The following is a 14,013-nucleotide window of genomic DNA, read 5'->3' on the forward strand; positions in this document are numbered from 1 at the left end:
TTGAATTTCGATATTTCCGAACTTGCAAAACAGTCAAATGACGATTCCCTCTTTGATTTTACCACTATTTTAGGCAACAAGATTGATCTGGCTGAAAGGAGAGAGGTCTCCCAGCAGAGAGCTGAAGAATTCTCAGAAGCTCAGGACATGTATTATCTGGAGACCTCAGCCAAGGAATCCGATAACGTGGAGAAACTCTTCCTTGACTTGGCCTGCCGCCTCATCAGTGAAGCCAGGCAGAACACACTTGTGAACAATGTATCCTCACCCTTACCTGGAGAAGGGAAAAGTATCAGCTATTTGACTTGTTGTAATTTCAACTAAAGGCTGAGGCAAGGAGAAGCAAGAGGAATCAGCAGTTGCCCTGATGGGCCACCAATTGCTGGGGAGATCTGGCGATGACTATGGGTCCCGCTCTAGGACCTTCTGACTCCTGTGGGCTCCTGAGCTTACAAAGCATGGCAGGCCAAGGGCCTCGTCCACAGGCCAGCATTAGCAGAACATATAATGGTTTCACCCTTTTGCAGTCTGGAGTCGGATCAAGGAGAAAATTGCACTAGGCGCTCCGTGATCTGCAGAGCATGTTGCTTTTGTTTTTTTTAAAAAAAGCAAGTAAAACGCATTCCTGAACACAGTCCAGGGGGAGACGTACTGTAGGGGATCCCTCCTGCACGTCAGTGGGTGCATGTGGGGGCTGCTCTTTAGGGCTTCTGGGGGCCCTGGTTTTCTCGTCTACCAGGTAAACCAAAACTGGGAACGCCAAGTCCTGTCTCTGGTGCGTGCTGATGGCTCCATGGAGATTTTGAAAAGTGTTATTTCTCTTTTCCATGGGCACTTTCGAGAACTTTGGGATGTAAAAATGAAATGAAACCTTTACCCGTGACAACAGTAGCAATCATTGTTTTATTAATGTACACAAGCTCCATGACTCCTTTTGGTGCTAACGATTCCACTCTTTCACAGACCAAACGTTTTAGTACATTGATGTCCTTAAATACATTTCATGGAAATAAAAACAAAACAAAACAAACAAAAAAAAAAGAAAAAAGGGAAGTCCATTAATCAGCTGTCTTTCTCAAAGTCTCATTACCACCTTTTCTAGGGTAAATTTGTTGGGAAGGAGAATACTTTTCCTTTCCTGTTCCCTTCTAAATCTCTACCACTTTCTTCTTCCATTCTCCCATCTTTCCTGCCCTTTAAGTAAATGAAAAAGTTTGAAAAATGGAAAAAAAAAAAAAAGAGAGAATGGTGGATACCCTAATATTAAAAGATTAGCTCTAAGACATTATGAGTAGTATGAGAAAACAGACCCGATCTGACCAAAATACTGTGGATTAATGGACTGCCGTGCAGAGTTCCAAGCAGAGCACAGTCCTTGATAGCAGGTCACATCTTTTACTTCCTGGTACTATCCATCTTGGACAGACCAAGGCTTAGGATTTTGTAGATGTTTTTAGTACGGTAAGTGAGAATAGCAACAGATGAAAAGTCTCACAATTTTTGTATCTGCAATGATAACCTTAGAAAAATTCTGCTCGTAGAAGCAGATTGAGTAGTCATTTGTCATCTCCTTGTAGTAATGTTACTCTCAGACTCATGACCATTCATTCTTTCCTGTTTCTTTTTCTTTTCCTCTCTTTCTTTCCTGGTCTTCCCTTTTTACCTCTCCTCCTTATTCCCCTCCTTCCCTCCCCCTTCCTTATATGCATGTGTTACGGCAAATCTCCAATTCAAATGGAGGTATATATGCCTTTACTTAGCCAATTTAAAAACAGAACTCAAAATGGAAGCCACGCTGCTGAATATGTGTTGCTGTTTCTTCACTGCCATACTTTGATACCTTCCAATTTGTTCACTGATATAAATACAACTTGGGAAAATAATTAAACCTATTTGCTGTTGATGCTGTCAGATGTTTCTGTAGCTTGCTGCTTAGTATAACTGAGGGATGAGCAATGGGATAAGGAAATGATACGTAATTCCACTGTTGCTGTAGATGGTGGCAGTCTTGGTCCTGATATATTGATGTGTGAAAGCTATTGAGTTTTAAAGCAATGAGTCATGTAGAGACGCAATATTGGTGAAGCCTTTCTAGCATTTCTTTAGTAGGTTTCACAGTGACCTATCTGCACATGGGGACTGTACATATCGTTTAAGGGACTGATACTTATGGTTGGCCTCACCGTGCTTGTCCTGATCCTATGGGTAAGAGAAAGAGATCCCAGAAGTTTGAATTGCTTTTATTTTAGAACCTATCTCTATAGGAAAGAAAAATCATTTTAATAAACACCAAACAAAATAATTTATCATGGTTGCCTTTCCCTCCCCGTTTTCCCCACCAAGCCAGCAAGTAAAGGTGTTCAGAAAAGTTCATCAAAGTGGGCAGAAGAACTCTTCTTAAATGGTGAGGAAATGTCCCTAAGTTTAGGTTTACTATCTTCCATTTAGGGCAAAAATCCAAAGTCCCCAGCACATCATGACTCACCTTTGTCTCACAGCAGCAAGTGTGTTGAAAATAAAGTTGCTTTATGAACTTAGAGAATAGAACATTGTTAGATTGGACACATTTAGTTGTAAAATAACAGGTTGTAGGGCCACTCTTGCACTCTGAGATTATTTCCTAGGGCTCAGTCTCCGTTATCTACTCTTGGCCAAACTCAGAAGGGTATTAGAAAGCTCTGCTCTTGGCCCCTTTCTTCCCTGTTACCCTTCCCAGCCTTTCTGTACTTACAGTCACCCATCTATGGCATATCAGCCGGGACACATGAGAATGTAGGGCTTTGTTTCTTTTTTTCTCTTAGTTGTATGAATTCTAGATTAGGCCTTATGGACACTTGTTCACTGATGTATCTCAAGTTTGAGAACAAGCCCTGACAATATTGTAGGTGCTCAATAAATGTTAGTTGAATAAACGACTTAGTGCCAAGAGGAGCTTTTTCAGTTAAACAGAAATTTATCAAATAGAACTTGAGAAAGGACACTAATTAAATGTGGCCATCTTAACCCAGGCCAGGATCTAAACTTACTGGTTTGCCTACTAGTCCTTATTGTCTTGGCAATATTTGCTAAGATGAGCCTTCTTAAATAAAAATGAATTCTCATTTAATGGTGGATGAAAAAGAGGGCTGCTTTCTCATAATTCAGTATGGCTTGATCTGACTCATAAGACTACCAGAGTCCATGTCTGCCTCCATTTTGGTGTGATCTTTTCCTTTTTTTAAATAATGTTACTAAATATATGGCGAACTTTTCTTCAATTTACAACACATCATATTCATGTCATATAGTCAGATTTGGGGAATCTGTGAAATCATGTAGTTTGCTTATATAAATGATATTATGGCTTTGTCTAGACTGTATCCTCAAAGGATTTTATGCTTTGTCCTTTACCTATGCAAGGCTTTTTAGTCCTTTATGTGCTTGTGTTAGATCTATTGAATTATATTAACATTTAAATTTGATTATATGGGGCCAGTTATCCTTTCTGTGGATTACTTAGAGTAGGCCATTAGTTTTTCCTGGTCATTTTTTCCTTCTGTTTTTTTTTTTTTAGTCATTTCATGTTAGCACCTCTACCTGAGTAAAGAGGAAAGAAAATAACTAAAAATGAAAGTGAAATGGATTGATTTGACAATGTGTCAATTTCTGAGTTAGTTAGAGTTTGGTAAGAAAGGTAAAAACCACTGGCCAAAATAAGGCACTTGGATTAGGACTATTTCCTGTAAACAATTTAGACTTGCTGGAGAGAGGAGGCAGAATTTAACCAAAGGCTGGATTCTTATTTCTTCTTCTGTTTATGAATTTATGTCTTTGGAGGACACTGGTGACGTCCAGTGTTAGATCATGATTTGCCTCATTTGCCCTTTAAGCTATCCCATAATTCTTCCAGATCCAGCATCAAGTTTCAGTTAATGAATCTTTCTGAATAAATAACAGTTGCATGTGATTTTGAATCGGTCCTCTGACTAAAATGAAAACTTCTTTTTTTATAATAAACTAAGCTACGTGAATGAGATCATATTATAATCAGGAAAAAACTATTTAATTTTTTGCCCCATGTATCAAACCAATAGCTTTTAAGATAGACATTTTCTATTTCTTAATCCTGCAGAACTCTGTATTTCATAATCCTAAGTACTTTAGGGACTACTGCCCTATTAGCCTCTAGAAGAGCTCTTCTAGGGTTTACCCTTTCTTTTTTCTAGAGTTTTTTTTTTAAACTTCAACTGGTTACTTATTCTCCTCAACCATGGCCCTGACAGATGTGTTTCAGTGCAACTATAATCCTCTTGAGACTTAAGTTGAAAATGAAAAGCAGTGAAAAAACATGTGTTATCTCATCCTTCTGACAAAATGTACTCCATGTAAGCAGTGTGTGGTTGAACACTAATTTGGGGATAAGAGAGGGATGTGTTTGGTTTTTTTTTTTTCCTTCTTTTTGTATTTCGTATCTGTGACATGAGCCTATTTGTGTTTGGAGGGAAAACTGGCTTCCCTTACATTCTTCACACTGGGGAGAGAGCATACTGAATTAAGAAATTATCATCCCTTCCAACAGCTCATTAATAATGTTAGAGCAAGGGAGATGATACTTCATCTCCTTTCCTAAACCCATGGGAACATTGCAGTCATTTTGGGGAGCCATAGTTTAAAAACAAATTGAGGCATAACAAAGATGGTGAAGGAGTTTAAAATTTAAGACATTTAAAGACTATTTGAAGGATTTAGGGAAATTTAGCTTGGGAAAGAGAGAGGAACACAGTTAGTACATTAGAGCAAGACTCTGTTGTTCAAAGGGGTAGAATGAGGCCCAATGAATAGAGGTCATAGGGCCACAGATTTAAACTTCACGTCAGGGAGAACTTTCTCAAAAAGTTGGTTCACCATGGAAGGGGCTGCCTCTGTCAAGCAAAGGCTAGATAAGAACTTGGCAAAGATGATGTGGAGAAGATCCCAGCGTTTGTTGGGGTGGCCCAGATGACCTATTAAAATTCTATGTTGCAGTACTTTGCTTCTCATAACACGTTCAGTTAAATATCTGTTGACCCACAGCTATTTCTTTTTTTTTTTTTTAAGGCTTTGCTCTTCTGCCCAAAGTGCATCCCACTCTCCAGGAAGGAGGTTGGTTACATGTCATTAGGTCGAGACTGGCTTGCTGTTATGCCCTAGGCTGGGATTGCTTTCCAAGTCCATTCATTGATGTCCTGTTGAAATCACAAACTGGTTCTTGAGTTAAAGATTAAAAAGGTATTGTTTTAGTATGAGTTGAAATCTACATGAAATCACAGAAATTATGTATTTGTCACTTGCCAAACATAGGCCAAGCTCAGTGTTAGTGAGTAGTTGGTATTTCTTCAGGATTTCAGGATAGGCCTCTTTAGCAGAGCGGAATCTTCAGTTAAAATCCCATAAATTACCAACGTAAAGTTTTGCAGCTCCTGTCACAGATGGGCTGGTGGTCACTGGCAAAAAGCAGGCCCCAAAATCTATTTTGGAAAAGTCTCAAATGACATTTGGTTAGTCGGTTTGATTCTCTTGAAGAAGCATGATCTGAAAATAATTTTAAAAGAACGGAGGCCAAATTGCTTTATGTAGAAAGTAACAAAATATAGGTCTTTGATTTGAAAATCAGAGATAACTATGAGCAACATTTGCTAATAAAGCCCATTACCCAAGTGATTCCACCTGCAAGGTAACTTGCATCCTTGCAAGGCTGGTAGATGGCTCTTCATTGGTCTTTCTAAAAAAGTCATTGGTCTTGCATCAGTATGGTGAGAAACACTTCGGTTTGGGTGAGAATTTCTTTGACTCCTTTGGATAAGAAGTCAGAGCACAAAAGCTACCCTCTTCTTTAACTGACTTTGTGACATGCAAGAGTCAAAATTTTACTTTCCCACTGAGTTAAAGCAGAATTTTCAGAGGTATTGTGTTCTAGTTCCCTTGGCGGGTTGTGACTTTGACACTTCAGGGAGCGATGTAGGGAGGTATTTAGAAGGGGGAACACTACTAGGCTAGGTGTGAGGAGTCCTAATATTCCCATGAATTAGCTATAACATTATGCAAAGCACAATCTCTTGCAGTTTCCTCCTCCACACGATAGACTAATAGTAATAATACCTGTCAGAATTATTGTAAAAATTAGATAAATTGAAAATGCTTGGTAAACAGTAAACACTCAAATATTAGTTTTCTCCTTGATTAAGAGCAGACTTTGGATGGTCTGATACAACTATAGATCCTTAGAACAAAACAAGGAATCCTCCTGACTTAAAAAAAAAACTCCATTTCTGAAAGGGCCTTAAAAGAAAATCACTCATTTGATCCATTCTTCTGCCTTAGGGCATAACTGTTACCCAAGAGACTCCACTTCTTTACCTGCTTCAAGAAAGGTATTCTCTCTCTCAACCCAGTGGGCAATTCCAGGGTTGTAAACTCATTATCAGGAAACTTAACCTTATTACCGAGATACCTCACAGTGCAATTTGAACCTCTCTCTTCTTGATCCCATTCTCCATTAGAAGAAAAATGGGTTGATCCTGTTTTCTTTTTAAAGGGCTATGTTTGCCATTTATTATAGCCCTTCTGCCTCAATTTATTTTTAATTGACAGAAAAAGCTCATTAAGGTGATAATTATTATCCCCTTGGGGAATGTCAGGATAGGTATTTATAAATTCTTAGCTTCTTATTGATATCAGATTTAGATCACAATCTTACTGTTGATTAACTCTTCAGTTATCCATGTTTAACATATAATTGATAACCAAGTATGCTTCTGAAGAATTATTCTGGTTATATGGCTCTTGTTTTCTCCTCTTGGTGAAAATGGAGTCATGAATCCCAGTTTTGTCAACTGCTTTTAGGATGTAATTTCATACATGACATTATTTGATGGACGTAATTACCAACACCTAAATTTAGCAGGGTTTCTTTCCCTTTCTACACGTGCACTAAGTTCTGAAATAAAAATTGGAATACCAAATGCCTAATAAAGCAAAAATTCCTGCACAGAATAACAAAAGATACGAATCTGGTCTGCTAGGATAATTTGTCACTAGTTGGTTGAATGGTACAGAGCTTTTGTTTAAGGTTACACAGTTATGCCTGGATTAAATAACAATAGCAAAACTTGATAAGCCTTCTGAAAAACAGCTGCTAAACATACTACTTTCTGGAAAGTAATCATTAAGAATAAATATTCTCTTGTCCTATACAGTTGCAGAATGTTAATAGAACTTTCTTGTAGGCTCCCTGACAATGAATGTCAATTGCTTTATTTAAGAAAAATTTTTTTTGTGAACCCTTTTATCCCTTTAATGTATGTTGGGGCTTTCATGTTCCTGTTGTAGAAAATTTCAAATGACTGGAATGCTGGCTTCTAATTTCTGCTCACTGAAGTGTCCTCTAGACATACCAGAAGGTTGGGGCTTCTTTGATGATATGTAAGGGAGCTACTTAAATACACTTACGTAAATGTAAGTGTGTGAGTAAAATTGCTATTTTCAGCAAAAAAAAAACCTTTGCTTAAAATTTCAGATAAAAAGAATTTCAGATAATAAAGGGTTGAGATTTTTTTTAGGTCATCTAAAGGGAAAAAGTGTGCCCATATATATTGTTGCATACATTTTAATGCATGACTTTTAGTATAGGGATGAAATAAAATACAAAATATATAATTCTGGAGGTCTTCTCAGCAGCTAGTTAAAATATTTAGAGAAGCTGTTTTATGAAGACTTAGAGAATCCCTGATTTCCCTTTTCCTATCTCTTTTGATCAAAATGTAAACATAGTTTTAACAAACATGTTCATCATGGAATCATATGAACTCAACTCTTAATTGGTTGTTGGTTTCAAGCATAGGCTCTCAGTAATATCTGAATACATCTGAATATAAAATCTATTTCAACACAAGCAAAATACTTGATTTTAAATGTTAATATGCAGATATTAACAGGATGCTGAATCATGTCTTATGTGTTCATGTATTTTTTTAATAAAATGCCTGTTAGAAATATAAGCTGATGATGACCTGAGTGCAATTAGCTGAAAACATTGTATAGAAAGGTGATTGTGTGAAAACTTCACTCAACATTAAAAAGGGGGATGAGGGAGCAGGAATCTGAGCAAAATATTTTAAAATGAAGTTGCATTTCTCTTTTTAAGATTAAGATATAATTCATACACCAATTCACCCCTTTAAAGTGTACAATTCAGTGTTTTTTTAGTATTTTCACAAAGTTGTGCAACCATCACCATTATCTAACTCCAGAACATTTTCATCATCTCCCAAAGAAATTCTGTACCCATTGGCAATCACTCTCCCTGCTTCCCCACCATCATCTAGCAACCACTAATCTATTTTCTCACTATAGATTTGCCTATCCTGGACATTTCATATAAAAAGAATCATATAATATGTGCTCTTTTGTGTCTGGCTTCTTTCACTTAGCATAATGTTTTCAAGTTTCATGTTATACCATGTTTCATGTTATAGCATGAATCAATACATTTTTTATGGCTAAATAATATTCCATTGTATGTATATATGCACCAGATGTTACCTGTCCATTCATCAGTTGATGGACATTTGGGTTATTTTCACTTTTTGGCTATTATAAATAATGCTGCTATAAATATCTGTACAAGTTTTCTGTGTGGGCATATGTTTTCACATCTTTTAATTAGTCTAGCAAATCAAGTCACTTGGGTTCATTTAAGCAGGGCCTCTTAAAATCCTACTTAGAGAATGCACCTTAAAATCTTAGATCAACTGGTCAATTAGGAGATTTCTGAATAATGGCTAACACCCTAATATGGCTAAATGAATTCTTCTATGAGCCTATCATTTAGATAGTCAATTTCATGAAGACTGCTTCAGTCTTGTAGAAATTGATAATAACTTTTTCTATGAGCCTATCATTTAGATAGTCAATTTCATGAAGACTGCTTCAGTCTTGTAGACATTGAGTTGTTACCACATAGAGAATTTCTAAGTCCTCCACATTTTTTGAAAAGGCGGCTACAAATCATGCTGGAGAGCAGCACTCAATCTTCTAGGATTCAATGAAGGAGCACTTTTAATATACAATTTCCTTTACATATATCGACTGTCTTTTAAAGTTTGGGTTTTCCTTCTTGAAAAAACATTGTCAAATTGCCGAACCAGTTGACCATCCACTGTAGCTTTGGTTTTTATTAAGAAATAATTCATACTGAGAGTAAAAGTAAAAAGAATGTATTTTGTGTGCAAAGGATGAATGTATTAACAACTTTTTATTTGTAACAGAATTTTTTAAAAAGGTGAATAGAAATTGCTTTCCCATGTACTTGTAAATAAATAAACATTTCCTGTTGCCCACATTTGGACAATCATATGCCATCAAACTATGTAAAAAGCATACAAGCTTTAAGTACACTAATGTCCTTCAGCATGAAATGTGCTCTGGATTTGGGGATCTGGAGGCTTGAGTTTGAATGTCGATTCTCTAACTGGCTAACCTTAGACAAATTGTTTAACATTTTGCACCATGGCTTTCTTCCCTGTAAAATATGGGGCTACATTGAGTAAGGCCTCCTCCAATTATAACACTAAATAAGATTCCTCTGCTATATTCAGGATGTGAAAATTATATGCTAATTATTTCGAGTGGTGAGAAAAATGATTTATCCTATCATATATTGGAAGGAGTATTACACTGAGAAGCAGGAGTCAAATTCTAGTCCCAGCTGATACTGAGAAGCTGTGTGACTTTGGCGTAATCATTTAATTTCAAGCCTTAATTTTCCCAACTGTAAAATATGGGCACTAGATTAGATATCTTTAAGACACCTTCCAGCTAAAACACATTATATGGTTCTATTTTTTTAGAGATATCATTTAAAATATTATCCTTCATAATTAGGAATGAGACTACTTATGCATTACTAATAAGGCACTAATTCATTCACCCATTCATTCATTCACCATTTATTGAGCATATACTATAGGGTAGGTGCAGGAATCTTTTAGCTGTCTCTCACCTCCACTGCAGGAGTCACGGATTTGCACCTTTTCTTGAAACTCATCCCCACTTCACCTCTTGCCTCTCACTCTGCCTTGCGATATGCATTTGAGAGACAAATATCCTCGATTAAGACTGAGTACAGTGGGTCATGGAGCATGGTAGAGTTAACAGGATAAAAAGGAATCGCACTATGACTTTGGGCTCCCTGGCCTGGTGTTCTTTAGTTAACTGAGCATAGGCAATCTGTAACCTTATTTGACATTAACATTCATAAATATTGGGCTTTGCAAAATCACTTACTATAATTTTGTTTTTGTCCAATGATAGCTTCTCAGCAGTTGGCATGAGACTCAATTTTGCTCTTTTAACACGTTTATTAAAAAGATGTGTTTGCAGGAATTTCTCTTCTGAATTTATATATCCTGTGGTTTTTAAGTGTTCTATTATTATTAATTTGAATCATGTGAAATTGTGTTTTTTAGGTCAAAGTCAGATATTGGCAATTTCATATGATTCTAATATGACCTAGTTAGTCGTAAGCAGCAAAGACTGGGAGGCAAATACCACCAGTTGGAGGAGAAACTTTGACTCTTAAGTGTTTTCATTCTGTTTTTTTTTTTTTTTTCCCATCAAGGGAATTTTGACAAGTTTATTTCAACTTGCGCATCGGTTTTTTCCATTAGTTAAATGGAACAAATTGCAAACTCAAATAGAATTTTTAAATGCTTATTCATGTACAAATCAGTACAGATCACTGGAAGAAAATTATAAATGTGGTTTATTCCCCAAATATCTAAATGTTTAGGTCATTGTGTTTCTCATTTGGGCAATGTAATGATTCAGATACACAATTCTTTGGCAAATTGGAAATCAGTGTTTTGAAAAAACTTGAGGATCACTGCCATTAATTTACTCAATTATTTCACATCTTCTGACTGGCAGACTCTGCCTGCTATATGCTATCTATATACTCCCAAACACATCTGCAGCTGAGAGATGAAACCTGGAGCTATTTTTAAACCACAATCATGTGGCTGTGCTTTTGGCCAGGTGCTCACCTCTGAAGATTTCAAGAACCAAAATATCTTATTTCCATTACTTGCAGGAAACCACATATTAGTAACATAAGACAGACTATCTAAATTTTAATACTTGGAATTTATTCAGGCTTCCCAGAGAATAGTTGTATTTTCACATCTAGATAAAAATAAGCTTGAGGAAACAGGCTAGTCTTTCTGACTTTGATCTTAAAGATGAAACCACAAGAACTAACAACTTGTAAGTGGCCTAAAATTCTATAAAGTTTACTGATGTTCATATTTACATTTAATCCTGATTGTAAACTAGTGAAATACTTTCAGCACTTTTGGAGTAGAAAGTGCACAGGTAGGGACTTCCCTGGCGGTCCAGTGGTTAAGACTCTGTGCTTCCACTGCAGGGGGCACAGGTTCGATCCCTGGTCAAGGAACTAAGATCCTGCACACCGTGTGGCAAAAAAAAAAAAAAAAAAAAAAAAAAAAAAAAGTGCACTGGTATAGAAGACAAAGATTAAGACCCTGCTTTGAACATGGAAAGCATTCTAGGCAAGTTATTTAACCTCTTTTTACCTCAGTTTCCTCATTATAAAATGAGGGTCTCAACACTGGTATTCATTTATTTATCAAGCACCTACTATGTCCCAAGTAGTGTTCTAGTCACAGAAACTATAGCAGTGAACAAAGTTTAAAGAAACAAAACTAAAACAACTTACTTTCATGGAATTGATTTAGCATGGGAGGGGTAGAAAATAAAGAAATACATAATAATGTCAGGTGGTGATAATTAGTATGGAGAAAATGAACCTGGGCAAGGAGAGAAGCAGTGATGGTAGAGTGTTGATATGTTATATAAGGTGGTTAAGGGAGGCCCTCATTGATAACATGTCATTTAATAGTAGACCTGAAAGAAGTGACAGAGTGAATGGTGTATGTATTTTGGTGAAAAGTGTTCTAGGCAGAGGGAACAGAATGTACAAAGGCCTCAAGGCAAAGGGATGCCAACAAGGCTAAAACAAAATGAAAAAGTGAGGGGCAAAGGTTTGAGGGGAGTGGTGGCATGGATCATTGCACTTTCGAGTCCATTGCAAAGACTTTTGTTTTTAGACTTAGAGTGAGCTGGTGCCTTTGGAGGGTTTTGAGTAGAGGAGTGACTTTACTTATATTTTAACAAGATCACCCTGCTGCCCTGTTGAGGGTAGATTATAAACAGGCAAAGGCAGTACCAGGGAGACTATTTAAGGAGATCACTGCTATAATCCAGGTGAAAGAAGGTGGCCTGGGACATGGGAGTAGGTGTGGAGATTGTGGGAAGTGCTCCTATTCTGGCTATATTTTATTTAACTTTTTTTTTTTTTTTTTAATTGAGCTGGGGCTTCCCTGGTGGCGCAGTGGTTAAGAATCCACCTGCCAATGCAGGGGACATGGGTTCAAGCCCTGGTCCGGGAAGATCCCACATGCCGTGGAGCAACTAAGCCCGTGTGCCACAAATACTGAGCCTGCGCTCTAGAGCCCGCAAGCCACAACTACGGAGCCCACGTGCCACAACTGCTGAAGCCTGCGCGCCTAGAGCCCATGCTCTGCAACAAGAGAAGCCACTGCATTGAGAAGCCCCATGCACTGCAACGAAGAGCATCCCCCGCTCACTGCAATGCCCGTGTGCAGCACTGAAGACCCAACACAGCCAAAAATAAAATAAATTAAAAAAATAAATTTTTTTTAAAAAATTAAAAATAAAATACTAAAAAATAGAGCTACTCATATTTTTAAAAAATTGAGCTATAATTGACATATAACATTGTATTAGTTTCAGGTGTGCAACATAATGATTTGACACATGTATATATTGCAAAATGATTGCCACAATAATGCTAGTTAACATCCATCACCACACACAGAAACAAGTTTTTGTGTGTGTGATGAGAACTATTTAACTTTTTATTATAGAAAATGTCAAACATAGGTAAAACATAGTAGACTAGTATTGATACAATGAACCTCCATGTACACATCACTCACCTTCAACAATTATCAACTCATGATCAATCTTGTTTCTTCTATATTCCCATTTTCTCCATTCTGTATTGTTTTGCAGCAAGGCCCACATATCATGTAATTTCATCTAAAAATACTTCAGAATGTATCACTAAAAGAAGTTAAAAGACAATAATATTATAATCATATCTAAAAAGTTTCAAATAATTTTTAATGCCCTCAAGCATGGATTCTGTATATATTTTAAAGATAGAGCCTACAGGTCTTGCTCATGGTTTGTTTGTTTATTTATTATTGTTTTATTTTTTTGGCCGCCCTGCACAGCAGTTTGTGGGATCTTAGTTCCCTGACCAGGGATTGAACCCTGGCCCTTGGCAGTGAAAACACGGAGTCCTAACCGCTGGACCACCAGGGAATTCCCATTGCTCATGGTTTAGATGTAGAGAAAGAGGAGTCAAGGATGACACTGAAGTTTTTGGCTTAAGCAACTGGTAGTGTTTTACTGACATTTATAAGGAAAACACTGTTGGAGGAGTAGTTATGGCGGGCAGGGTGAACCAGGAGCTTGGTTTAGGACCCATCCAGTTTGAGATGTCTATTTGATATCCAAATAGAGATATTGAGTTGGCAGCTATATATATGTTTCTGAAATTTGGGAAGATCAGGCTGGAGGTAGAAATTTGGGAGCTGATACCACAATGATGGTACTGAAAGTCATAAAACTGTTTGATGTCACCAAAGAAGTGAATATAAGTGGAAAAGAGGACTGAGGACTGAACCCTGGAGCACTCCAACACTTAGTCAGGGAAAAGAAAGAACCAGCAAGGGACAGAACACATGACCAGTGAAACAGGAAGAAAACAGGGTGGTATTCTGAAAGCCTCATGAAGAAAGTATTTCAAGGAGGATGCAATCACCTGTGTCAAATGCTGCTAATATATTAAGAAAGACAAGGACTAAGAGATGACCACGGAGTTAGCAA

The 14,013-nt window shown here is 37.2% G+C and overlaps 2 protein-coding genes across 7 annotated transcripts in view; one reads left to right on the forward strand and one right to left on the reverse strand.

The window, feature by feature from the left end:
- Positions 1 to 886, forward strand: part of RAB30 (RAB30, member RAS oncogene family) — a 77,296-nt gene extending 76,410 nt beyond the window's left edge. For all 4 annotated transcript variants that reach the window (XM_059930701.1, XM_059930703.1, XM_059930704.1 and 1 more), the window contains one exon: positions 74 to 886. In XM_059930701.1, coding sequence (XP_059786684.1) covers positions 74 to 324 — 251 coding nt within the window. In that variant the 3' untranslated portion in view covers positions 325 to 886. The remainder of the gene's footprint in view (positions 1 to 73) is intronic.
- Positions 1 to 14,013, reverse strand: part of DDIAS (DNA damage induced apoptosis suppressor) — a 54,429-nt gene that overhangs the window by 7,481 nt on the left and 32,935 nt on the right. For all 3 annotated transcript variants that reach the window (XR_009504602.1, XR_009504601.1, XR_009504600.1), the window contains exon 7: positions 13,056 to 13,182. The gene's annotated coding sequence lies outside the window, so the exon portion shown is untranslated. The remainder of the gene's footprint in view (positions 1 to 13,055; positions 13,183 to 14,013) is intronic.

Source organism: Balaenoptera ricei, chromosome 8, assembly GCF_028023285.1.
Source record: "Balaenoptera ricei isolate mBalRic1 chromosome 8, mBalRic1.hap2, whole genome shotgun sequence".
NCBI lineage: Eukaryota > Metazoa > Chordata > Mammalia > Artiodactyla > Balaenopteridae > Balaenoptera > Balaenoptera ricei.